General features: G+C 35.1%; 1 protein-coding gene across 2 annotated transcripts in view; it reads right to left on the bottom strand.

Annotated features, from left to right (window-relative positions):
- The window catches only part of ST7L (suppression of tumorigenicity 7 like), a 59,179-nt gene that overhangs the window by 27,673 nt on the left and 3,939 nt on the right, over positions 1-27,567 (bottom strand). For both annotated transcript variants that reach the window (XM_047083009.1, XM_047083010.1), the window contains exons 3-9: positions 24,958-25,120; positions 22,848-22,902; positions 19,395-19,510; positions 13,341-13,419; positions 3,833-3,987; positions 2,238-2,335; positions 1,854-1,968 (exon numbers count right to left, since the gene is read on the bottom strand). In XM_047083009.1, coding sequence (XP_046938965.1) covers positions 1,854-1,968; positions 2,238-2,335; positions 3,833-3,987; positions 13,341-13,419; positions 19,395-19,510; positions 22,848-22,902; positions 24,958-25,120 — 781 coding nt within the window. The remainder of the gene's footprint in view (positions 1-1,853; positions 1,969-2,237; positions 2,336-3,832; positions 3,988-13,340; positions 13,420-19,394; positions 19,511-22,847; positions 22,903-24,957; positions 25,121-27,567) is intronic.

Genomic DNA, 27,567 nt, shown 5'->3' with positions numbered 1-27,567 from the left:
AAATTAAAAAAATTAATCAGGAATTATAATATAATTAGTTATATAAATCCTTTCTTAAAGAATGCACACAATAATGTTATCAGGGAAGTAGGACTTGAGGACCTTGAGTTTTATTTTATTTTATTTTAATTTTTTTTTAATTTTTTTAGCGTTTTTTTTTTTTAAATTTATTTTTGAGAGAGAGAGACAGAGCATGAACGGGGGAGGGGCAGAGAGAGAGGGAGACACAGAATCCGAAGCAGGCTCCAGGCTCTGAGCCATCAGCTCAGAGCACAACGCGGGGCTCGAACTCACAGACCGCGAGATTGTGACCTGAGCTGAAGTCGGACGCTTAACCGACTGAGCCACCCAGGCGCTCCGAGGACCTTGAGTTTTAGATTCCAGAATTATACCAGCAAATAGAGAACTAAAGAAATAAATCTGTAGAGTGCCTGGGTAGCTCAGTTGGTTGAGCGTCCAACTTTGGCTCAGGTAATGATCTCATGGCTTGTGAATTCAAGCCCTGCATCAGGCTTGACAGCTCAGAGCCTAGAGCCTGCTTCCAATTCTGTTGCCTCAATCTCTGCCTCTCCCCACTTGCACTCTCCCTCTCTCAAAAATTAATAAACATTAAAAAAAGAAAGAAAGAAAGAAATTTGCTTTTAACTTCTACAAGATTCTAGAACAGTAAAAACTCCGGAATCATAAAATCAACTGAAAACACAGAAGCATATCTAAGTTGTTAGTTTTATTTTGAATGAATCAGGTCCTATCTGATTTTTAGTATTTGGTTCCTAAGCTTGGTCATGTAAGTATCATAAGCAGGCCATGTACCCAATAAATTACATATGGAAAGAATTTCTCACAAATTTCTTCATGAGCCTACACCATTGTGAAGCACTTCCTAAGAATTCCAGATGTTTCAAAGAAATAAATTTCTCTTTCCAAGGGTAACACATTTCAAACTTTCCAAGTCATGGGGATTCCCAAACTAATGGATAGGAACTTATAACAGAACAAGGATGAATAAGTGACTTGTACATGCTCTGTTACAGTAAAAGATATGACCAGAAACATTATGCTATGCTTCTTAAAAATTCTCCCAACTCCATTTGTGGTGAACTGGCACTGTTTAGTATAATAATAAATAGCCAATACATACTGACTTTTTACTATTGGAAGACTAGTAAACAAAGAAATGGAACACCTGGATTTAAATGCAGGCTTACCACTTACTGGCTGGGAGACCTTACCCAATTACTTACCTTCTTCAACTCCAGTTTCCTTGTTTCACTAACAAGAGCAAAAAAAAAAAACAAACTTGTCCTACCACCTCACAAGAGTATTATACAGATATGAAATAAATTACACTTTGTAATCAAAAAGCATTTTAAAAATGTTATTCTGAATTACTCATGCAACTTGTTAACGGTCTCTGATACTCCAAAACAAATAAGGCACCATCCTATGTCTACGGCACCCCATACTTTTCCAATTATCTCACCTAACACACTATGCTTCAATACAACTACTATTCATTTGTCTGTATGTTCCTTTGCTAAACTGTAAATCCTACAAGGACTAAGTCCATGTCTTCTCATTCACCACTGTATTCCAAGTGCCTCACTCCTACTGGGTGCTGAATAAACAAATGAATAAATCTTTACAGAAGAAAAGTTCCTCCCTGCAGGCTTTTGTTCCCAAAAGTCCTGATAAAGAAAGTGCTTAATATAACTGTATCCATGGATTCTAAATACTGACTGTTTAGAATAGGAAGAGAAAATCAAAGAAATACCAGAACAGAATCATATTTATGATTACATAATTGAAAAAATATTTTAACCATGCTATCAACTAAGTCAATTATCACTCACCATCATATTTTGCTAGGACTGCCTGAACATCTGCATAGGCCTGTAATTCTAAAAGTGATTCTAGGAGATTCTCATGGATGTTCAACATGGTAAGAGGAGGAAATTCTTTCATCAGCTGTACATTAAAAGGAAAAAAAGATTAAAATTATAGCAAAGGAACTCAACAGAGCTGAATCTGATTCATTAAAGTAGAAATTCTTTAGTGTCTTAACAAAACTGTGAAGACTCAACCCTTAAGAAATGTACGTATATTAAATAAATATCTTGTTATAAAGACTACCATTTAAAAAATAATGATTTTGCATTAAAATAACTGGCAACTTAAACCACATTTTCAGTTTTTCAAGGAAAAATTATAAACATCCAATCATCAAATTTACTTACATCTCTCATTATTTTTACTGCTTCTCTTATTCTTCCTAATTTTCTTGCACACATTGCTAATCTTCTTTTAATATATACCAGTACATTCGTATCTCTTCCTATTAAAAAAAAAAATGACACAACTATCACTTTGTATTATGACCTACTATTTCATTAACATATTATCCATTAATTTTATTGGCTTACCCTGGAAGCTTCAATTAAAATTAAATTGTTTCCAAATGGAATGATTATTGAATTTGGGTGATGAACATTGAATGAGAGTTCATTATGCTATTTTTGTGTATGTGTGAAGTTTTTTATGGTAAAAGCTTAAAATCTTTCTATATATACAGAATTACTTTTGCCTCTAACAGTAAGTAATCTGAGTACATTATAAATTAATTTGTGTATACTCGACAAGTATATTTTAATATTAACATAGAAGAAATATATACATTAAATAGAAAAAATAAATCTAACCTATTGAGTTTCTGCATAAACAACCTATTATTTTAACATTCTCTATTGTTTTAACTGATAAAATATGTTCAAAACAAAATTTCCATGGCTAGAGTGAACTTTTGCTCAACAGCTAGTAACTAACAAACTATAAAACTATTTCTAGAAAGAGCTAACAAATATTTCTGTAAGTACCTCATAATCATATTTGAGATTATACAAAGACAAATGGCATGGCTTTTTCACAGATGTAGTTTCATTAGTTCCAAACTGCAAAATTATATATTCCCACAGTTGTATGCCATAACAACATACATTAATGAAACATACTGTATACATCAATATTTAGTTTGGAGAGAAAACATTATCCAAATTTTAATTTCCACAAACAAAAGATTTAGAACTTAACTGCTAGCAGATAATACATTATGTAAACATATTTCAATTTATTGCCCATAATCTGCCAAAATCATTAAACTAAAATGCTCTGGCCACAAAAAATAGCAGGAAGCAACAGCACTACAGATTCTAACATCTTTGGTGGAAGTATCTCAATCACAGCTGAGAGAGTATCCCTAAGAGTGGAAAGAATTTCAGTTGCTATGGCCCATATGCTCTCAAACACATCATAGAGAAAAGTCAAAGAAAGAATCAATGCCAAGTGTAAGGCTGAATTTTTATACCAAAGGGCTGACTCCCTGGCACTCTGTGGAGATACATACAGTCTGAAGAGCAAACCAAATGATGTACTTTCACCATTGCTTGGGGTAAGGGTGAGGATAAAGGTAATACCTGCTTATCGTTACTAGAACGGTCTCCTGAATCTTGAATATTTTTGAGCTGTATTTCTCCAATGACCAACCCAGTTTTCACATGAAATAAATTACTGTTAAGTCTAAGAGCAGCACATCTCTCAATAACCAGAGCACATCTGTTCCCTTCTGTAAGCATTCTCTAGCTAATGCATATTTGTCTTGCTGGCTTGCAGACATTATGAATACATTAGCTATCTCTTCTGAAAAGAAGCTAACCTCGAAACAGTAAGGATTTTTTTTCTGTGTGTTTTTGTTTTTTTACTTATTGTTGTTTGTGTCTTAAACATAAATGAGCCAATTTCAGGAGCTAAAAGGTAAAATCAGTTCAGATTTGCTTACTCAGTTGAGCTTCGTGCTGAGGACTTTGGTGCTGGCACTGCTGTGACCGCCTGTAAATTGTCTCTCCTGCCTTGAGTGCCTGTTTAAATAACCTTTCAGCATCCACAATAGTTGTTGCTTCTTCCTCAGCCAGTAGAACATATGCAGTGGCACAGCTATGAAGAAAGCAAGTAAGGCAATTTTAAGTAAAATGGTTAAGGCAAGTATTTTCTCTTGGATATGTCCCTTTGTTCTGCATCACATTTCCCTACCTTTACCTAGACTTTCCATCTCTTGGAGGAAAAAAAGAAAACTTCACTCAGTACTTTATAATTTATTAGGGGTATATTGGTATATTTTTTGTGTGTTTCCACAATTTTTCTCCTTTCCTACCTTTCTCCTCTTTATTTTCTATTTTACTTCTATATCCATTCTCTGTTTGTCCCATATTTTTCTTTGGGGAAAGGGATAAGAAAGTAAGATATATAAAGAATTATGTAGAAAGCAGTTCAAGGGACTATGCATTCTAGTTGTCATGCCTACTCTTAGCCACTCTATATTGTTAATATCGATCTAATGAGGGCAGGTATGGAAGATGGTGAAGATTGAGAAGAAAGTCCCACAGCTAACTAGGCACTTTTAACATATGACTTAGAAACCGATCATTTCAGAAATAGCCCTTTTTCCCAACCCTGAGCCTTCCTTCTGCATGCTACCCCATCCTCTCTTAGACTTAACCACAATCATGTTGTGGCAAACTCCCTTGGTCTGAATTCTAGTCTTTCCTCCTGCACTGTTGCTCATACTTGTCACACCCACACTCACTCTAAGTTTCTTCACCCTACTGAAACACAAAGATTTCTCTTTGTATCAATTAAGTCAAAAGCTGGCTAATAAAGAGAAATTAACCTGTTTGGGGGCAAAAAAAGAGAAAAAGTTTCCTTTCCATTTCAAAAAACAGCAAGTACATCTCTCCTGGAGACAATATGCTAGTTATCTAAGCCTGCACTGTCAAGTACTGTAGTCATTACCACATGTAGTTACTGACCACTTGAAGTGTGCCTAATCTGAACTGAGATGGGAGGTCAGTGCAAAGTGCACAATGGCTTTTGAAGACTTGGAAGAATATAAAATACTTTAAAAGTTTAAAAAAATATATTGATTATACGTTAAAATAATATTTTAATATTTTGAATACAGCTTAAGAAGATATATTATTTAGGTTAATTTCACTTATTTCTTTTTACTTTTTAAATCTGGCTACCAGAAAATTTAAAGTTACTTATATGGATCATGTTATGTTTCTATTGAACAGTATTTAGGAAGAGAAGAGAAATTGTTGGTAAAACTACAAGACCAGGCATAAAACAAAAATGATGGCAAGGTAACTATCAAACAACTGGGGACAAGAAGGATCTTTTGAACGTATCAAATGGAAACTGGACTATTTCAGCATCCTTCAAATACTACACTAAATTGACTATATGATAATTTCACTCATCAACAGACATTTTGCTATTACATTATATTAGATTTCTCTGAAGCATTAGATATATTGCTGCTTTAAACGCTAGGCTCCCAAACTGCCATTCTAAACATAATTCAAATGCTTTTAAATAACAAAATAAAAGCACTTTTAAAAGATCTAGATAGGTATAAATTGATGGAGTAGAATCAAAATATGAATATATTTTAAATTATAGCATAGCTATATGATAAAAAGAAGTTCTTTCCTCTCAGAGCTTTCTTGTATTTGTTCAAAAATATTTTTAATGGACATGTTAATACAGAAATTAATTTTATGAATATTGAAATAATTATTAGAAGTGTTGCTTTTTTTTAAAATTAATGTAAAATTCACATCACAAAATTAGCCATTTTAAAGTATGTCATCCACAGACTTTTAATATATTTACAAGATTCATTCATGTAGCATGTGGCTGTATTTCACTCCTTTTTATGACTGAATAATATTCCATTGTATAGATACACCACATTCTGTTTATCCATTCATCATCACCTGATGGCCATCTGGGTTGGTTCCAGTTTGAGGCTATTATACTGCTGGGAACATCTGTTTAAAAGTTTCTGTTTGAACACCTGCTTTCAGTACTCTTCAGCATATGCCTAGCTGTGGAACTGCTGGGCATATGATGGTTCTAGTTTTATCTTTTTGACAAACTGCCAAACTGTTTTCCACAGTGGCTATACCATTTTACATTCCTACCTGCAATGTATGAGGGTTCTGATTTCTCCACATTTTTGCAAACATTTGGTATTTTCTGGAGGTTTTTGTTATACCCATCTTGTGAAGGGACATCTCATTGTTGCTTTCATTTTAATTTCCCTAGTGATGAATGATGTCAACCACCTTTACATGTGCTAATTGGTCATTTATATATCTTCTTTGAAGAAATGTCTATTCAAATCCTTTGTTCATTTTTAATTGGGTTATCTTTTTGTTATTGAGTTGTTAACAGCTCTTGATATATTCTGGATGCTAGACTCATCAAATATGGCTTGCAAACATTTTCTCTCATTCTGTGGGTTGTGTTTTCACTTTCTTGATAGTATCCTTCAATGCACAAAAGCTTTTAATTTTGATGAAGTCTAATTTATCTAATTTTTTTTGTTGTTTTTGTTGCTTGTGCTTTTGGTGTCATATCTAAGAAACCATTGCCAAATCCAGTCTTGAAAATTTGCCCCTGTCTTCTTCTAGGAGTTTATAGTTTTAGCTCATAAATTTAGGTTTTTGATTAATTTTTAATTGTTTACGATGTGATGTAAGGGTTGCTTTTTTACGTAGTTATCCATTTGCCCAGTATCACTTAGTGAATAGACTATTCTTTCCCCCATGCAATGGTCTTGGCAACCTTGTCAGGGGCACTGGGTGACTCAACTGGTTAAGTGTCAGACTCTTGATTTTGGCTCAGGTCATGATCTCATGGTTTGTGAGAGTGAGCCCCACATTGGGCTCTAGGCTGACAGCATGGAGCCTGCTTGGGATTCTCTCTCTCCCTTCTCTCTGCCCTTCCCTGCTCACTCTCTCTTTCTCTCTCAAAATAAATAAATAAACATTTTTAAAAAATGGTCCTGGCACAAAAATCAATTGGCCATAAATGCATGGGTTTATTTCTGGACTCACAATTTGATTCCATCAACCTAGATGTCTATCTTTATTTAATTACTGCAGCTTCATAGTAAGTTTTGAAATCAGGAAGTGAGTTCTCCAACTTTATTCTTTTTCAAGATTGTTTTGGCTCTTTGAGGGCTCTTACAATTCCATGTGAATTTTAGGATCGGCTGGTCCATTTCATAATCATGGCTACTGAAATCCTGACAGGAATTGTACTGAATTTGAAGATCAGCTTGAGGAGTGCTGCTATCTTAACAATATTAAGTATTCCAACTCATGAACATGGGATGTCTTTCCATGTCTTCTTTAACTTTTTCAAAAATACTTCATCATTTTTAGTGTACAAATCTTGCATTCCTTGGTTAAATTTAATCCTGAAATATTTTACCATTTTTTTTTTCAACGTTTTATTTATTTTTTTTGGGACAGAGAGAGACAGAGCATGAACAGGGGAGGGGCAGAGAGAGAGGGAGACACAGAATCGGAAACAGGCTCCAGGCTCTGAGCCATCAGCCCAGAGCCCGACGCGGGGCTCGAACTCACGGACCGCGAGATCGTGACCTGGCTGAAGTCGGACGCTTAACCGACTGCGCCACCCAGGCGCCCCTATTTTACCATTTTTGATGCTATTATACATGGAATTGTTTTTCAAATTTCTTTTACAGACTATCTACTATTAGTGTATAGATATATGACAGACATTAAGAAGGACTTGTTTCTGCCATTTCTTATTTGTTTTCTTTATGTCCTATAGACAATAACTTTGTTGAACTCTTTTGTTAGCTCTACCAGTTTTTTTGTGTGTGGATTCTTTGGGATTTCTATGCATAAGATCATGTAATCTGTGAATAAAGTTTTACTTTTTCCTTTATGATTTGGAAGCCATTTCTCCCCCATTCTTACCAAATTGCACTGGCTAGCCCTTCCAGTCCAATGTTAAATAGAAGTGGCAGAAAGTGGCAGTTCCTTCCATTCCTGTCCTTTTTTTTTTAGTGTTTTTACCATAAAATTGTGTTGGATTTTGTCAAATACCTTTTCTGCATCAATAGAGATGACCATGTGGTTCTCATTCTTTTTTCTATTAATGTGGTATCTTACATTGACTGATTTTCATATTTTTTAAAAAGTTTATTTATTTTGAGAGAAAGAGAGAGGGAGAGCAGGGGAGGGGCAGAGAGAGAGGGAGAGAGAATCTCCAACAGGCTGCACACCATCAGCACGGAGACTGACATGGGCTCAAACTCAGGAACTGTGAGATCACAACCTGAACTGAAATCAAGAGTTGGATGCTTAACTAATTGAACCACCCAGGTGCCCCCATATTTTTTTAAGTTTTATTTACTTAAGTAATCGCTACACCCACATGGGGCTCAAACGCATCATGAGATCAAGAGTCACGTGCACTTCTGACTGAGCCAGCCAGGAGCTCCTGATCTTCATATTTTAAACCACCCTTGCCTTCTTGGGATAAATCCCATTTGTTCATGGTATATAATTCTTCTGACATGCTGCTGGATTTTCCGTGCTAGTATTTTGGTGAGGATTTCTGCATCTGTATTCATAATGGACATTAACCTATAGTTTCTGTTTCTTGTGATGTCTTTGTTTGATTTTGGTATGAGGGCAATACTGGCTACACAGAATGAGTTAGGAAGAGTTACTTCCCTTCTATTTCTTTGAAGAGTTTAAGAACTGGTGTTATTTCTTCTTCAAGTGCTTGGTAGCATTTGCCAGTGAAGGGATCTAGTCCTGGTTGCCTTTGTTTGCAAGTTTTTAAATTATTGATTCCATCTCTTCGCTTGTTACAGGTCTATTCAGATTTTCCTTTTCATCTTGGGTCAGTCTTGGTACTGTGTTGCTAGAAATGTGTCCATTTATCTAATTTGTATGCATATAATTGTTCACTGAATTCTCTTATGTTTTTCATTTCTATAAGGTCAGTAGTAATATTCTCAGTTTCATTCTTAGTTTTAGTAATCTGAGTCTTATCTCTTTTTTAGTCTAGCTAAAAAGTTTGTCAATTTTGTTGATCTTTTAAAAAACCAACCTCTGGCTTCATTCTTTTTTTCTACTCTGTTTTGTTTATCTCACTATAATCTTTGTTACTGACTTCTGTTTGTTGTTTAGTTAGCTCTTCATTTTCTCATTTCTTTTTTTCATTTTTTTAATTTTTATTTATTTTTTAAATTTACACCCAAGTTAGTTAGCATACAGTGCAACAATGATTTCAGGAGTAGATTCCTTAATGCCCCTTACCCATTTAGCCCATCCCCCATCCCATTTAAAAAAATTTTTTTAATGTTTATTTAATTTTCAGAGAGACAGAGGAGTGGGGAAGGGGCAGAGAGAGAGGGAGACACAGAATCCAAAGCAGGTTCCAGGCTCTAAGCTTTCAGCACAGGGGCCAACACAGGGCTTGAACCCATGAACTGTGAGATCATGCCCTGAGCCGAAGTCAGTTGCTGAACCAACTGAGCCACCTAGGCACCCCCATCTTCTCATTTGTTAAGGAAGGTATAAAGTTTAAGTTATTGATTTGAGATCTTTTTTATTAATGCAAGTGTTTACAGCTATTAATTTTTCTCTGAGCACTGCTTTCTCTGTGTCTCGTAAGTTTTGGTATGTTGTGCTTTCATTTTCACTCATCACAAAGTATTTTCTGATTTTTTCCTTGTGATTTATTCTTTGACTCATTGGTTAAAACTTGTGTAACTTCCACATATTTCAATACTGTGGAATTTCCAGATTTCCTTGTTATTGATTTCTAATTTTATTAGAAAATATGGTTGCAGTGAATAGTTTACATAATTTCAATGTTTTGAAATTTATTGAGAATTGTTTATATCATAATATGTGATGCATCTTGGAGAATGTTCCCATGTACACTTGAGATGAACATGTATTCCACTGTTGTTGGGTAGAGTACTATACAGATGTCTGTTAGGTCTAATTAGTTTATAGTGTTCTTCAAGCCTTTCATTTCATTGTGTATCTTTTGTCTAATTATTCTATCCATTATTGAAATTGCATGTTGAAGTTTCCAACTATTATTGTTGAACTATTACCTTCCTTCAATTCTGTCAGTTTTTGCTTCATATATTTTGGGGCTTTGTTATTAGATGCATGTAAGTTTAAAATTGTTGTGTATTCTTAAAAAACTGAACCTCTTTTATCATTAGATAATGTAATTGTCTCATAAAAATTTTGTCTTGGGGCATCTCAGTTGGTTAATTGTCTGACTTTGGCTCAGGTCACTCCTGGTTCATGAGTTCAAGCCCCACATCGGGTTCTCCGTGTAAGCACAGAGCCTGCTTTGGATCCTCTGGCCTCCTCCCTCTCTGCCCATCCCCTCCACTCTCAAAAATAACATTAAAAAATGTAAAAAAATATTTTTTTGTCTTAAACTCTATTTTGTCTGATATTGGTTTAGCCATTGCAGCTCTCTTTTGGTTACTATTTGTATGAAAATCTTTTTCCATAATTTTACTTTCTACTTCTCTGTGTCTGTCTAAAATGAGTCTCTTATAGACAGCATATGATTTAACTATTTTTTAAATCCATTCTGCCAAAAAAGGCCTTTCACTGGAGAGTTTCATCTATTTACATCTAAGTAGTTAATGGAAAGGAAGGACTTGTTTCTACTATTTTCCTATTTGTTTTCTATATGTCCTTTTTTGTCCTTATTTCCTGAAGTAATTGTGTTAGGTATTTTCTAGCATACCATTTTGATTTCCTTGTCACTTCGTTTACTATGTTTTTTAGTTACTTTTAGGTGATTAACAATTAACAATTATATTTAACTTCTTAATTTACAGCAATCTAGTTTCAATTAATACTAACCTAGTTTCTATAGTATACAAAATTTTGCTCCTTCCCCCCACCTTATGCTGTTATTGTCACAAATTACATTTTTATATACTGTACGTCCATTAACATAAATTTATAATTATTTACATTGTTGTCTTTTAAGTCGTATTGGAAAAAAAAGAATTGCAAACCCAAAATATATTAACTTTTATATTTGCCTATGAAATTATTTTTACTGGTGTTCTTTGTTGCTTTGTGTAGAGTCAAGACTGTCTAATGTCCTTTAAGTTCAGCCTGAAAAACTTTTAGCATTTTGCATAATTATAGGTCTACTAGCAATGAACTCTCAGTTTCTGTTCATCTGGGAATGTCTTAATTTCCCCTTCATTTTTGAAGGACAGGTTTGTTGGATATAGAGTCTGTAGTTAACAGTTTTCTTTCTTTCAGAATTTTGACTTTGTCATCCCACTGCCTTCTGGCTTCTATGGTTTCTGATGAGAAATCAGCTGTTAATCTTATTGAGGATCCCTCATACATGATGAGTCACTTCTTTTTTGCTGCTTTCAGTAATCTCCCCTTGTCTCTGGTCTCAATGTGAATGTCTCTGATTATATCTTACTTGGGGTTCACTGAGTTTCTTGGTCTTTGTTTCTAGATTTATTTCTACTTTTGTCCCTAGATTTCTTTCTAGATTTCGGGATCTTTATTGATATTCTCTAATGGTGAAACATTCTTCTCATGATTTCCTTTTGTTCTTTGTACATGGCTTTCTCTACCTCTTTGAGCATATTTAAAATATTTGATTTAAAGTTTTTATCTAGAAAGTCCAAAGTCTGGGCTTCCTCAAGAACAGTCTCCGTTCCTTTCCTTTCTTTTCTTTGTATGGGATATATTTTGTTTCCTTCTATGTCTGGTAATTTTTCTGTTGAAAACTACAAATTTTGAATATCATAATCTAGCAACTCTAGAAATCAGATTTCCCCCTCCTCCCCATGGCTTGCTGTTGTTGCCTGTTGCAGTTGTTTACTTGCTTAGTGACTTTTCTGAATTTTATGAAGTTTGTATTCTTTATCATATATGACCAGTGAAGCCTCTGCTCTGTTGCCTTATTTATCAGCCAGTGATGTGATAGAGACTGCCTTAAATACCTGGAACCAAAAACAAAACAAGAAAACCAAGTCTTTGCAGATTGGTTCTGTGTGTTGGGGCACACCTTCAACATTCAGTCAGGCATACAATTCTGCCTTAGCCTTTCCTTTCTGTTTGTGCAGAACCTGAAATTTAGACAGAGCTTAGGGCCTTCTTAAGTCTTTTCTGAGCATATGCCCAACCTTAGGTATATGTGGGACGTTTGAGATTCCCAGGCATATGTGAGAGCTTTTGAAAGCCTTTACTTCCTAAAGTAATTCCCCAACCTTTCCTCACAAGCTTTCTGATTTGTCTATTGTTTGCCCCAGCTGTTATCCCTTGCCCCCAGGGCAGCAGGGACTAATGCATTTGCCTTTAAACGTTTTCAACAAATGCCCCCCAGTGTAGCTGTGTCAATGGTGGGAGAGTTCAGAATTAACCCAAATAAAGACAAGCCTTTTAAGTTGGTCCTTCAGGGAACACCAGACAGGTCAAAATAAACAACCACAATTTTTTAAGAATAAAATCCATTCCACTTCCTCTGGTAGTTGGAACCTATACCCAAAATGAAGACTTTTTGTCTTCAAGGCCGCCCCACTGAGCTACAGAGTGGGGGATGGGGTCAGTGTAAGTTAAAACACCACAATGCTCTTATAGAAATTCGGCTGTTTTTTTTAATTGATTATGCATTCTCCAGGATGTTATAAACTTTTGATTAGTTTCTAGGGTTTCAATAAAGCTGATTCACTGCTTTTGGAGTTCCCCACACTGTGATTTTGCTCCACCTTGGAAAGGTCTTCTTAATAAAGTAATATATCTTGTTGCAGGATACAGGGGACAATGTTAAATTCACGTTATTCAGGAAGCATTTCTTGATTAACCCTGACTAGGGCTGTATTTTTATTCCTGGCATTTATTCAGTATCAGATTAACACTTACTGATCTGCCCCACTTAAATATTATGATTTTACATTTTGCCTTTTCAAAATGTAGAGTTGATACAAAGAGCTATAAAAAATAAATGTTCTTAACATGAAAAAAAGTTAGAGGTACATATCATTTATTTTGAATCCTCTTCTCATGCCTCCAATCCCATTAGCAACTAAAGTTCTCAGGACTGAATGAATGCTTTAAATGAATGACTTAAATGAAAAACAAAATTAATACAGGTGGCATAAGTATTTTAGTACTCTTTAACTATCAAGTATTATAACCAATTAGTTCAGCATTCTCCATTTAAAAAGTATTTCTAGGATAATTTCTATTCAAAAGCATAGATAAGCTTGTAATTTAGGAAGCAAAGTACAGATGTGAACACTGCGAAATTTCTCTCTAGTATGCAAAATAAGGGGACTGGTAATGACTCCAAGTGTTTTAGGAACAGACAAAAGATAACATAAAATCATTTGCCTGGGTTTCCTTCAAAACAAACTTACTTTCCATATATTTCAAACTTACTCATTGTTTAATTCTAAAGCTTGATAGGCTGCTTTGATTCGAGCTGGAGGATTTCTTTCCCTCCATGCCTTCTGCATAACTGTAGGAAAAATATTTCAAAAAGTAGATGAGATGGTAAACATAAATAATCTTACTCAAAACATATGAAGAATGAGCTATGAAAGTAAACAAAACTTTAAATAACATGTTCTTAAACATAAGAAACAAGAAATTGGGGTGTTAGTTCACATTAATCTTATGAGAAATTCGCATTAAATTTGGAAGCTTCACATACAATAAAAATATATTCTTTCTCTGATTTAAGTAACAACATATAAAGTGTTTAATCCATTTGATTGCATCATTATTATACATGAACATTTATACTTCTAAATGCATATTGAGTCTGAGTGACATCAAATTATAATCAATATGAAATATTCTACTTTTTAAATCACTTTGCAAAGAGTCTATGGAACTGTTAAAATATACAAAACACTTAAAAAAAAGGCTTTGTCTAACCAATGATTCAATGCAGGAACAATGTTTGAATTTGCATTTTGTATAAAAAGGTGGAAAAAGTAATTAATTTAGAATATTGTCCATTTGTGGAAAATGTCAGTCTCTACCAAGATTCAACAAAGCCTAAATGAAGATCTTTCTAGAATAACAATATTAGTTTTGCTACCAATTACTGTACCAAAATGAAAATTTCATAGTAATAAATACCAAATAAGATTTCATGACAAAAAAATAAGTTTCTTAAAAATTAAATAAACAAATAAACAAAGTATATTCATGAAACTATCTGGCCTATTTCAAGTTTGATAAGAAAAATAGAGAATCTATGAATGTTGCTTTTGGAACAAAACCTACAACTGTCCAGAAAGAATAATGTGGAAAATGTTTGAGTTTTCCTTTGGAAACAAAATATTAGTCTTGGCTTAGAAAAGAAGACAATATATTCTACTTGTGTAACAAAAATACATTTCTCATATCAAATATGTCACCATCTGGCTGACAGCTAATGTTTCCTGAACTTGACAAATAGATGCAAGTCAGCACCCATCTGATAATAACCAGGTAAAGAATAGCATTTTGTGGGGGGGCCTGGGTGGCTCAGTCGGTTGAGTGACCGACTTCGTCTCAGGTCATGATCTCATGGTCCGTGAGTTCAAGACCCATGTCGGACTCTGTGCTGTCAGTTCAGAGCCTGGAGCCTGAAGCCTGCATCGGATTCTGTGTCTCCCTCTCTCTCTGCCCCTCCCCCACTCATGCTCTGTCTCTCTCTGTCTCAGAAATAAATAAACATTAAGAAAAAAAAATTAAAAAAAAAAAAAGAATAGCATTTTGTTGAAACATTAAAATATTACATAAAAATAAAGACTAATATTAGACTTGCCAGTTTTAATGATGGGGCTTTCTTCTTTAAGTTACATGATATTTACGAGTCAAATTTTGATGCTGAATCTTTATTAACGTTTTAAATGGTTATTTGATATTCTAGTATACTGGAATTATTTAAGCAATTCTTTTGATTATGAAGTTACACCCAATTTTTTTTGTTAATTATAGAAATGTTGTAATAACCATCTTTCAACATCTACTTTTGCATACCTGACCAAATATTTCCTTTCTAGAAGTGGAATGGTTGGTTAAATGGTTGGATATACACTCCGAAACTCTTCTCAATAAGATTGTATTAAATTACATTCTTTCAGGCAGTGGATGAGAGAGAGAGAGAGAGAGAGAGAAAGAGAGAGAGACAGTTTCCCTGCTTAGCAACACTGAGTAGTAACAATTTTGCTAATTTAATATGTGGAAACTATCTCATCTTCATTTGCATTTCTTTGCGGGGGGAGGGGCAGAGAGACAGGGGGCCAGCAGATCTTAAGTGGGCTCTGGTGCCGACAGCAGGAAGCACAACCCGGGGCTCAAACTCATGAACTGTGAGATCAGGACCTGAGCTGAAGTTGCTTACCCGAATGAGCCACCCAGGCGCCCCTGCATTTCTTTTATTTCTAGTAAGGTCATATGATCCACCTTTAAGCATTTGTTCTTATTCTTATTATGTTTTCAACTGCTCTATCCAGCCTTTCAAGATTAATACTCACAACCAATGCAGTTCCAAGCTAAAAGGGAAAGGGGAAATAAAGCATAAGAAGAAAAATGTGTATTTCTTTCTTTAAAAAAGGCTTAGGAATAATTTAAAGGAAAATATTGATTTAGTATTCAACTGTCCTCTTTAAGAGATCTTGACATGCTCAAAAAAATAACACAAGCAATTAGCAATTCAATCAATTTAATCTATTTTTTTAAGTTAAATAACATTCCAGTATACTATCAAGCAGAAAAGAGAAGAGCCAATCTCAAGATCAGGAGTCATAAATGTAGATGCCTACAAAGACCAGGCAGAAAAAAATATGTAAACTAAAAGGTCTAACTGATTATTGCCAAGTGGACATGCAGGTCCAGTTTTGCCATATTTTCCAACTTGTAACAAGTGTACACCTGGGTTTCAATATCAAATCTCCTGATTGTTAAGTGTTGAAAATACCATGAAAACAAATTATTCAAAAAACACTGCTAGCCAGGGGCACCTGACTGGCTCAGTCAGTGCAGCATGCAACTCATGATCTCAGGGTTGTGAGTTTAAGCCTATACTGGGTGTAGAGATCACTTAAAAATAAAATCTTTTAAAAAACCAAAACAGTGCTGGCTGGCCCTGAGAATATATTTGTTTTCTGCCTTAAGTAAACAAGTCAATGGGAAGAGAACAGAATCTACTAACTTAGTAACTGATGACAATAGTCAAGAGAAATTTGTCACATCACATACGTACATGTTTTTTTAATGTAAAACTACAGATATAAATCATTACCTTTATGTGAGTGTCTGAAAAGATCAGTATGGATCAATTCACAGATAAAAGTTTGTCCTTGAGCTCAGCATTTAGCTGGGAGTATGCATACCTCTAGAAGTACATGAAGCTTTGCAAGGACCAAAATAGGATGCATGGTTTTAAGAGAATCAATTTATAAAGTCTCAACTTTATATGACTCTTTTCTAGAACTGATCTACTTGAAGAATGTTTCTCTGAGTGGTCTGTACATCATGCTGGTTTTCCTTTCCTACCCAACATCTGCTTCCCCACGCCCCAAAAGATATATTTATTCTCTTCTCCTTTACAAAAGAAAGGCTTTTTTTACCCATCCTGAATTTTTCTAAGGTGCATTCTCTAGAGTATAAACATCTGCAAGTGCCAAAAAGGACAATTCAAAGCTTGGGTTTAGGGGCAGCCATTTTTTGTCAGGGGATTCCTTCTACTTAACAATGAAGTTAGGCATTAGAAATAAGTGTACCCCTGGGGCACCTGGGTGGCTCAGTCAGTTAAGCATCCCACTTCAGCTCAGGTCGTGATCTCACCGTTCGTGAGCTTGAGCCCCGCATCAGGCTCTGTGCTGACAGTGCAGGGCCTGAAGCCTGCCTCAGATTCTGTGTCTCCCTCTCTCTCTGCCCCTCCCCTGCTCACACTCAGTCCCTCTCCCCCTCAAAAATAAATAAACATTAAAACAATTAAAAAAAAAAAAAAAGAACTAAGTGTAGTCTGGCCCCTGGATGCTCTGAATTCAAGTATATTGTAGTGGGGAGAGAGTGAAAACAATTTTTATCAATTCCATTTATCAGCACTGCTCTCCCCTTACTATCAAAGAATGCGCTGCTCCTAAGGGGAGGTCTCCTCACAGCAAGCAAAGGGGGCACTAGTAAAGGATACTAAAGGCACTGGAATCTTATTTTGGCCAAGTGATAGGCTCTAGGCAAAGCTCCAAGACTTATCTATCTTTCTATCTTTGAATCTAAATTCAGAAGAGAGATGGCTGTCATAGGGATGCATGTTAGCATGTTTATTTGACTTGAAAAATGAAGTCAGACTTCTCTGTCAGAAAGTCAGTCTGGTTTGGTTGATAGAATTGATAATGAGAACTCACCCAGCCAATTAGGTTATATGGAGGACATTTTCCAAAGTTAAAAAAGCCAAATATGTAGCTCTAAGGATTTGACAAAAAATATAATTAAAGTACACAATATCATTTAGAACTTATGATCAAAGGAAATTTAAATTTTAAGAAACTTATGCAAATAATTTTTATGGTGGAAAAGCATGTGTGATAAATAAAAGATTCTCAAGTATATAATAATTATAATAAAATTATATTAGAGGTGTAAAATGGATGAGTTCAAGAAGAAAACGGACTTTATAAAATTTTCTACTACTAAAGAGTATTAATTCATGTCTTTTTCAATGGATAATGGTGGGTATCAAGTCATTAGATTACTTGAGATATATCCAAATATAGGGTAATCTAGTTTTATTTTTAACTGTCTGTAACATGTCAAAAATTATATTCTTTACAATTATTTAATCTTATGATATCAAGTTAAAAATGTGTGAAAGGATACATAGTTTCTCAAAATTCCTTTAGGAGGTATGTGAGCAAAACTGTCCTAAGAGCACAGCTTTAGTGGATAGCCATGGTTGCTATTTGCAAAGCCCACCAATGTCTATAATTCTGCTTGTGAGAAGGAGGTGAAGCCTTCATTTCTTGAAGTCTTTAAAGTTAACATAAAATACTAGTTTCCATTTCTGTTATTCCCCCAATATGACACTTTTGCCATTAATGTAAACACTAAGCATATAAACATAAAGCAATTTCTTTTTCTTCTATTTGCAATTAAACCACTTTATGTAACCATTCCAAAGATGCTTGGCTTTCCTGCTATTATCTACCCTTAATGTATTTAACCCAGCAGATATAGATCACAAAGAACTCACTTTAATGCTGGAAAACTGGCTATTTTTCAGACCCTTGTTATTGATTTTCATCTGCCTATCACTGTGGTGAATAGAAACAGCAGTAGTATAGTGGTTAAAAGTCAGACTTGCATTTGAAACCCAACTTTATCATTTATTAGTTAGGTTACTTAGAGCATGTTACTTGATTCCCTTTGCCTCCATTCCTTTATTTCCGAGGCTGATAAAAGTACCTAACTCATAAAATGATTGGGAAGATTAAGTCAGCACATTTATACAAATTGCTTAGAACAGTGCTTGGTGCATAATAAGTGCTATACGAGTGTTAGCTATTACTAGTGAAATTGCTTAAGACGTCTGTGACACCAAGGTCATTCATTCATATTTTCATCAAAGAATAAATATTAATATTTACAGTATGCCAGGCAATGTGCTAGACGATAAGGATTCAAAGATAATGAGAATATAGTCCCTGCTTTCCAAAGTTTCATACCCTATTAGGGAAGATAAACATTGAAGCAACATGACAAAATTAACAAGTAAATGTTTGTGGTTGAATAAATTAACTAGAATTGTTTCAGTGAGGCATGGACTATAGAACTACAGAGAATAAAGTGTTTAACTTTGGAGTTGCCAGAGAAGGGTTCTTCTAGAATGTGACTTTTAACTGGATCTTGAAGGATAAAAGCAGGAAGCATAAAAGTAGGAGGATAGATAAGAAGGGAGAGAGCATTTGAAGTAAAAGAATAGTTGTGATAAAGGTCCCTGTCTTTAACCATGCATTTAAGAATCTCAATACTGTCTTCTATAGAGAAGACTGAGACACCTAAATATAGACATTTCTATGATCTTCCACTACTTTATATGCACCCCTAACTAATGACTAGGGTAAAATATACTCCATTCTAATCCACATGCCATGCCCCAGTGTTTGCACTTTGTCTTACTCTTCCATTATGTATATAATTTCATGTGTTAATTTCCCATGAGCAGTTGCTGTATTTGATCTGAAACATTCTTTAGGTAACAAAAGAAGTGATTTCATATTTTTATAAAATATTTTAAATTCTTTATAAGAAGGGTAGGTAGTGTAACAAGTTAATGTACACTCATAATTCGTTTCAATTTAATCTGGGTCTCTTATCAATGATGCAAACAACCCCAAGCCAAATAAATTTGTATATTCTAATAAGTAACTTTAAAGAGCTTTTAAAACAATTTTCATTACCACTGTTTACCCCATGAACAGATATGACACATACCTGTGTCTGAAGGACGTAAAAAGTCCGTGTCACAGGTGAAAAAGGTCTGATGGTCCTGAGCTGACAAATTCATGTCATAGTAGGTAAGTGGCTCTTTACCAGTCACCCAAGTGTATCTTTACCAAAATACAAGAAAATATGTAAATTGAACATGAGAGAGCCTCTATCTGTTACAACAAACACTATTTAAAATGCAAAAATATATTGCTACAAATTCTATTTCAGAATGTTTTAAAAGTTTATTATAATCAGAAAAATAAGAGAAAACTTATACAAACTACTTCGAATATGATAATAAAACATCAAAAACCAAGAGGGAGCAATCAAAAAGAATGAAATCTTGCCATCTGCAACTACGTGGATGGAACTAGAGGGTATTATGCTAAGTGAAATTAGTCAGTCAGAGAAAGACAAATATCATATGACTTCACTCATACGAGGACTTTAAGATACAGAACAGATGAACACAAGAGAAGGGAAGCAAAAATAATATAAAAACAGGGAGGGGGACAAAACATAAGAGACTCTTAAATATGAAGAACAAACAGAGGGTTACTGGAGGGGTTGTGGGAGAGGGGATGGGCTAAGTGGGTAAGGGCATTAAGGGGTCTACTCCTGAAATCATTGTTGCACTATATGCTAATTTGGATGTGGATTAAAAACAAAACAAACAAAAAAAAAAACGGAAAAGGCTAGACTATTAGTGCTTCTAAATTAGATTTGAAGGGATAAAACAATTTGACTTAAGATACATACCTTACTAAATATACTTAAATTTTCAGTGAATTAGAATTATTAAAAGTAAAACTACAAAGAAACTAGAAGAAAACATAGGTGGATTTTTACGAGATTATCAGAACAGCAAAGGACTTGAAAAGGATAAAATAAATAGAAACTTTTTCCAGATTTTACTAAATTAGAAATTTAAACTTTCCTATCCCCCTGAAACCCACAATAATTAATAGCAAGTTACCAAACTGGCTAATAAATATATTTTTAAGGGTCCAATCTCATTAGTAATGAATAGTGAATTAAATTTACAAATTTTTATTTTTCACCTGTTAAAATAAATTGGAAAATACACATTGTCAAGGATGAGATGGAACATGGACTCACACATATTCTGCTGGTATAAATATAAATTGTCATATACATTTCTCTTTCCAAAAATGAATTAGGTAATATCTATTAAGAGTCTTAAAAATATTCATATCTAGCTAGGAAATGGGTATATGGAATTCTATCATACCATTCTTTACTTTTTTGATTTTTGAAAATCTCCATAATTAAAAAAAAGAAAATACTAAAGAAGAGACAGGAAGACAACCTGTTCACACCCTTTGATTCGGGAACCCCAGTACTACAAATCAACTCTAAGGAAGTAATCATAGGTGTTTAATTATCATAGGTTAAATATTTATATATACAGATAGCCTTCTAATGTAAATGTTGATAGTGAAACATAATCTGTGACCCAGATAGGGAGCAGTAGGTAAGGTATGGTACCTCCATGTAACAGAATAGAATAAAATCATGTTTTTGAAGAAATTCCTGTATAAAAAGGTTCTGTGAGAAATTCATGTGTTAGAAAAAAAGGATGTAAAATTATATACACATTGTGATGTTCAAGTTTTGTTTCTATACATGCATATAGAAGAGAGACTGAATGGAAATACTAATTGCATTTATCATTTAGTGATAGGAAAAGGGGATTTTTACTTTCTTTTTTATGCATCTCTTTATTTTCCAATTTTCTACAGTGAATATGCATACATTTTAAAATGTAAAAAAAAAGCAGTTTAAAAGTACATTATACGTGTTATTTATGTGTAGATGATCAAAGATTTTAAGTAATTTAATAGTATAAATTACATTGCTATTTAAAGTTTTTAGCTATTTTTTGAGAAATTATCATAAAGGAAAAAGAAAAAGTAGATCCTTGTTCACTTAGCAAAGTTGTTTTTGTTTGTTTGTTTGTTTGTTTGTTTTTCAGAGAGTGCACGTGCCCAAGCAAGGAAATGGCAAAGGGAGAGAGAAAAAGAATCTCAAGCAGGCTCTGCAACCAGCACAAAGTCCAATGCAGGGCTCGATCTCACCACCATGAGATCATTACCTGAGCTGAAATCAAGAGTCAGACACTTTAACTGACTGAGTCACCTAGGCACCCCAGCAAAGTTTTGCTACTTATTGTAAAATCATAAAAAAATATTTATTAATGATCTACATTATTCCCAAAATGATTTAAAGCAGTTAAAATATAATGTACAATATTAATAGCCCTAATTAGAAGCACATAAAAAAGACTCAGTAAAAGCAAAAATTGGGCCATACAGTGGAGCCTGGAATGAAGCTAATTGAAATACATACCAGACTTTTGTACCTTTGCTAACGGTTGGCTATAATAGGACTTTAAGCTTTCTAAATCCACACAATGATCATCAATACAGTTTAGACTTTAAGAGAAACTAATCATTCAAAAAGAAGCACAATGGGGCACCTGGGTGGCTCAGTCAGTTAAGCATCCAACTCTTGATTTTGGCTCAGGTCACGATCTCACAGTTTGTAGGATCAAGCCCCACACTGGGCTCTACACTGATGGTGCAGAGCCTGTTTGGGATTCTCTATCTGCCCCTCCTCTGCTCATGCTCTCTTCCTCTCAAAATAAATAAATACACTTTAAAAAAAAAAAAAAAGCAGCAGCATGGAGTGCTTGGGTGGCTCAGTCAGTTGAGCACCTGACTCTTGATTTTGGCTCAGGTTATAGTCTCATGGTTCGTGGGTTCAAGCCCTGCATCATGCTCTGTGCTGATAGTATGGAGCCTGCTTGGGATTCTCTGTCTCCCTCTCTCTCCACCCTTCCCCTGCTCGTGCTCTCTCTCTCAAATAAATAAACAAACAAACACTAAAAAAAAAAAAAAAAAGAAGCATAAGTGTTCCTAAGATAAGAAATTTCTTGGGGTGCCTGCTGGCTCAATTGGACGAGCATGCAATTCTTGATCTCAGGGTCACGAGTTCGAGCCCCATGTTAGGTGTAAAAATTACTTAAATTAATAAAAAAAATCTTTAGGGGCACCTGGGTGGCTCAGTCGGTTAAGTGTCTAACTCTTGATTTCGGCTCAGGTCATGATCTCATGGTTGGTGAGATCCAGCCTTGTGTTGGGCTCTGTGCTGACAGCGCAGAGCCTGCTTGGGAGTCTGAGTCTCTCTCTCTCTCTCTCTCTCTCTCTCTGCCCCTCCCCTGCTCACATTCGCTCTCAAAATAAATAAATAAACTAAAAAAATGTAAAAACAGTGAAGATGCTGCCAACTAAACCTTGGGCTCATCATTTTACCTTTTTATGTATCAATGTCTCCAACTAGAAGAGCTGTGATATATTTATAAAACAAATGTTTCCATAATACTTTTTAGTCTAAAACTAATGCCATAATTCTACTGAAAGCAAAATGTAATACCTCCTATATTCTGCTCCTCTGAAAAGATTTAGAGGGTTCCTCCATACTTTGCATTCTAAAAAACAAAGGGAAAGAAAAGGGAAGTTAGGTTAATCAAATGCAGTTAAATCTTACTTTCACCAACATTAATTGTATAGTCACTGTATGCTATGCACAGTGCTAGCCAGTTAGCACAAAGATGAACACGGCCTGGATCACCCCTGCTGTCATGCAGCATACATGACATAGTTCATAGTTCATAGTTCATTCATGACATTAGTTCATAATTCAATTATGGCATTTACCATATTACAATGTGATTATCCATTTGGTTTTCAGTTTTTTTCATTTTAAAATATGAACTCTGGGGCGCCTGGTTGGCTCAGTCGGTTAAGCGTCTGACTTCGGCTCAGGTCATGATCTCACAGTCCATGAGTTCGAGCCCCACGTCAGGCTCTGTGCTGACAGCTCAGAGCCTGGAGCCTGCTTTAGAGTCTGTGTCTCATTCTCTCTCTGCCCCTCCCCTGCTCATACTCTGTCTCTCTCTGTCTCAAAAATAAATAAAAACATTTAAAAAAAATAAAGAAAAAAAAATAAAATATGAACTCTTACAACTTTATTCATTTGTGTATTCTTGGAGCCTAGTGCAACATTTGGAACTAACTTGTTGAAATGAATTGAATGTCACATGAGAGTCCAGTCATGTAAACTACCATCTAAACTGTATGATAAGTGCTATAGTAGAGATATGTTTTGTTCTAAGAGAAGAAAAAAAGAAAGTAATTAAATTTTTCTAATAAATTAAAAAAGGCTTTAGAAAGGAGGTGACATTTGAACTGACACTGAATCATGGTAAAAGATGAGTAGAAGGCTGCTGGATGAAGAACGTTCTAAGAAGAGGAAATATCATAAAACCACACAGGCTAGAGTGCAAGGTAGGGAGTGTCTTCACTCTCCATATGTAAAGATATACTCAATCCTACAACAGGGAGTAAGACTATATATTATTGTTCTAATTATTTACATACTAGACTTAGCTTCTTGAGGACAGATCTATGTCATATTCATCTCAATATATCTCATTCTTAGGAGTTCTGTAATTATTTTACGAAAGAGGAAAAAAGGGGTCAACACCCACCCACCCACTATATGAATTTTACTGATACCAAATTAAAGGAACAATAATCCAAAAAATATTATTTCTATCTGGCCCTCAAATTTTTACTTCCATAATTGTATATCATTAATGATATTTACTTTGTATTACTGGTTACATATAAAAGAACAGCCTACAATTAAAGTATGACAATGGGGTATCCATACGTGAATAACTGAGATTTTGATGTCTTTTTTTATTTTATTTTATTTTTTTTAACGTTTATTTATTTTTGACACAGAGAGAGACAGAACATGAATGGGGGAGGGTCAGAGAGAGAGGGAGACACAGAATTGAAACACACTCGATCCAGGCTCTGAGCTGTCAGCACAGAGCCCGACGCAGGGCTCGAACTCACGGACCATGAGATCATGACCTGAGCCGAAGTCGGACGCTTAACCGACAGAGCCACCCAGGCGTCCCTGATGTCTTTATAAATATATTAAGAAGAAAAAGTATTTTTCTAACTTTGCTATGTTGGCAGAGATGGCTAATTGTTCTTTCCTTTATGTAATAAAATCTCCTAATTATTAGTTGAGCATATGTACACCGAGAAAACGTTTAACAATTTCTCACTTGCCTTATATAGCTACTTGTGGCCAGCCATTTGGCAAAGGTCTGACCAGTAGGAAGTAAGTTGAAATAGTATGTAACACTCTGAAGAGTATCCTTGGCTGCTGTGGGGTTGAATAGGGGGAAAATGTGGCCTACTGGCCTAGTCTCCTTTCTGCTGATTGGAATGTGGATATGATGGTAGAAACCAGAGCAACAGTCTTGGACCACAAGGAAAAACTTCATTTGGAGATGGCAGGCTAACAAGATGGGAGACTGAGTATCTGATCATTGCTCTCCGTATCAGCCACAGATGACCTATATTTTCATGAAAGATAAATTTCTCTCTGTTGTGAGTTTTCTGTCTCCCATAGACAAACACAATCTTAACCATACGGTTCTGAAAACATATTAAATAGTTACCTGACAAATTCTGTCTGCTGGTTTCACTTTCTCTGTTGCTAGAAGGAGAACCTGGCTCTGAAATGCTGCTCTCCGTTCCTCCCATCAGAGGTCGCAAATGGCTCACAGATACTTGCTCAATAAAAGACGTGCCATGCTTATGGAAGTACCACCATTCAAACATCTATAACAAACAAAAAAATCCTTAAAGTAGAACTGATCACCAGAAATATGAGCTCAAATTAAAACATCTTTCAAGATGTTCCTATTTAATTCAGCACACTAAATGCACTCTCCCTCCAAAAAATAAGCCAAACACAAGATTCTCCAATAATATATGTCAGGTAAAAGTACAACTTCGTCATGAAATTTAGACAAGCTTAGGCAAAACTATAAGAAATATATCTATAAATGAAACATTAAAAAATAAGAAACAAGGGTGCTGGCTCAGTTGGCAGAGCATGTGACTCTTGGTCTCCAGGTCATGAGTTTAAGACCATGTTGGCTACAGACATTACTTAACACACACACACACACACACACACACACACACACACACACACAAGCAAGAAGCATTTAATCTGTAAGTAATCTAATTCTGATATGTCACATTGTCATTTTATTCTATCTGTAGCATAATGAAAAGAAAAACAATTTTGAAACAATTAGCATGGTGGATTAAGCATTGGACTAAGGTTAGAGAGACCACATTGGACTCCCAGTCAACCTGTGTGCTTTGGGCAAGTCACTTAACCTCTAGCCCCTCAGAACCTCAATATCCTATCTATTAAATATGGTTAACAAGAATTTTAAGTGCCTTTTGAACAATGAAGTACTACTCAGTATTTGGGAGTATAATTAATGTAGGTTGAGGTTGATTCTCCTGTTGAACCATTTAAAAATCAGGATATTCACTTCTTTCTGTTTTCATGGTTTATCACTGTTATAAAAAGAGTAATCAAGGGGTGCCTGGGTGGCTCAGTCAGTTAAGCGTCTGACTCTTGGTCTCGGCTCAGGTCATAATCTCACGGTTTGTGAGTTCGAGACCGCATTGGGCTCCGTTGCTGACAGCGTGGAGCCTGCTTGGGATTCTCTGTCTCCCTCTCTCTCTGCTCCTCCTCCACTGTGCTGTCTCTGTCTCTCTCAAAATAAATAAATAAACTTAAAAAAAAAAAAGAGTAATCAAAAGAAGCTCTCTGTGGGGAGGGGTGCCTGGCTGACTCAGTCAGTAGAGCATGTGGTTCTTCATCTCAGGGTTGTGAGTTCAAGCCCCACGTTGGGCTAGAGATTACTTAAAAAAAAAAAAAAAGCTCTCTGTGCTGAATTAACAGAATGTTTCGTATTTGGACACTCTAGCATTCTCAACTACCTTTGCCTGGTTCTTCTGGGTTTCAGCTTAAATGACAGGTCCTCAGGGAACTTTCCCTGATTCCACAGAACAGAAAGCAGTATTATATGCACTCTTACTGGGTTTTGTGTTTTACTTTAAGAGTAATCTTTACACTTGTAAGAATTTGTTAAACAACCGGCTTCATTGCTATTCTTCAAGTTCCCAAGCACATGACCTCCTACCCCCTCAGGTGGAAGTAACACAAACAGCATAGCTAGCTTCCTCATTTCAGTGGGTAAGAGAAATTATAAACCTAATAATCTTTGCTGATAAAAACTCATCCATAGGGGTGCCTGGGTGGCTCAGTCGGTTGAGCAGCCGACTTCGGCTCAGGTCATGATCTCACGGTCTGTGAGTTCAAGCCCCGCGTCGGGCTCTGTGCTGACAGCTTGGAGCCTGGAGCCTGTTTCAGATTCTGTGTCTCCCTCTCTCTGACCCTCCCCCGTTCATGCTTTGTCTCTCTCTGTCTCAAAAATAAACAAACATTAAAAAAATTAAAAAAAAAAAACTCATCAATATTATAAGGGTAATGACAAAGTTTAACCTTGAAAATGTTACTTGAATTTCCTATTTTTTTTAAAGTATATTGTTATAACCACTCTATTTTACTATTAGTTACTGTTGTTAATCTCTTAGTGCACCTAATTCATTTATTTAAAATTTTTTATTTGAGCATTGTTGATATACAATGTTATATTAGTTTCAGGTATACAACTTAGTGATTCGACTTCTATACTATGCTATGCTCATAAGTGTACATCTGTCACCATACAATGCTATTATGATATGAATTTCTTAATTTTTGTATATTTAAAACTCTTCAAAATAACAAATTTTAAGAACTACTATATATATAATATACATGTTATGTGTTTCATGCTTATATGATATATATGTAAGTTTCCCCCCTCTTATACATGAGGAAATTAAGACTTAGAGAATTTATGTGACTTGTCCAAAGTTATTAGCTAGTAAGTGGCAGAGCCGAGACTTAAAACTACATCTTCTAGTTCCAAGACTAATGCTTTTCCCACTCATCAGTTATTTAAAGACCGTTCATTTCCTTTATTTAGACTTTTATATGCTACTAAATATGTTAAAACATGCTTAACAATGAGTCAGCTTTATAATCAGTAAATTTTAACTACTTTACCTATATTAACACATAGTTTTCATCCTTAAATTCCTCAGTAATTTTTTTTAAGTCAAGATACAAAAATCCCTTTCTTGGCCAGCATTTC

This window comes from Lynx rufus, unplaced genomic scaffold (genome assembly GCF_022079265.1).
Source record: "Lynx rufus isolate CCGP_SWC_20201006 ecotype Redwood Valley unplaced genomic scaffold, mLynRuf1.p SCAF_2, whole genome shotgun sequence".
Classification (NCBI taxonomy): domain Eukaryota; kingdom Metazoa; phylum Chordata; class Mammalia; order Carnivora; family Felidae; genus Lynx; species Lynx rufus.
This window is presented reverse-complemented; position numbering and strand designations above follow the sequence as displayed.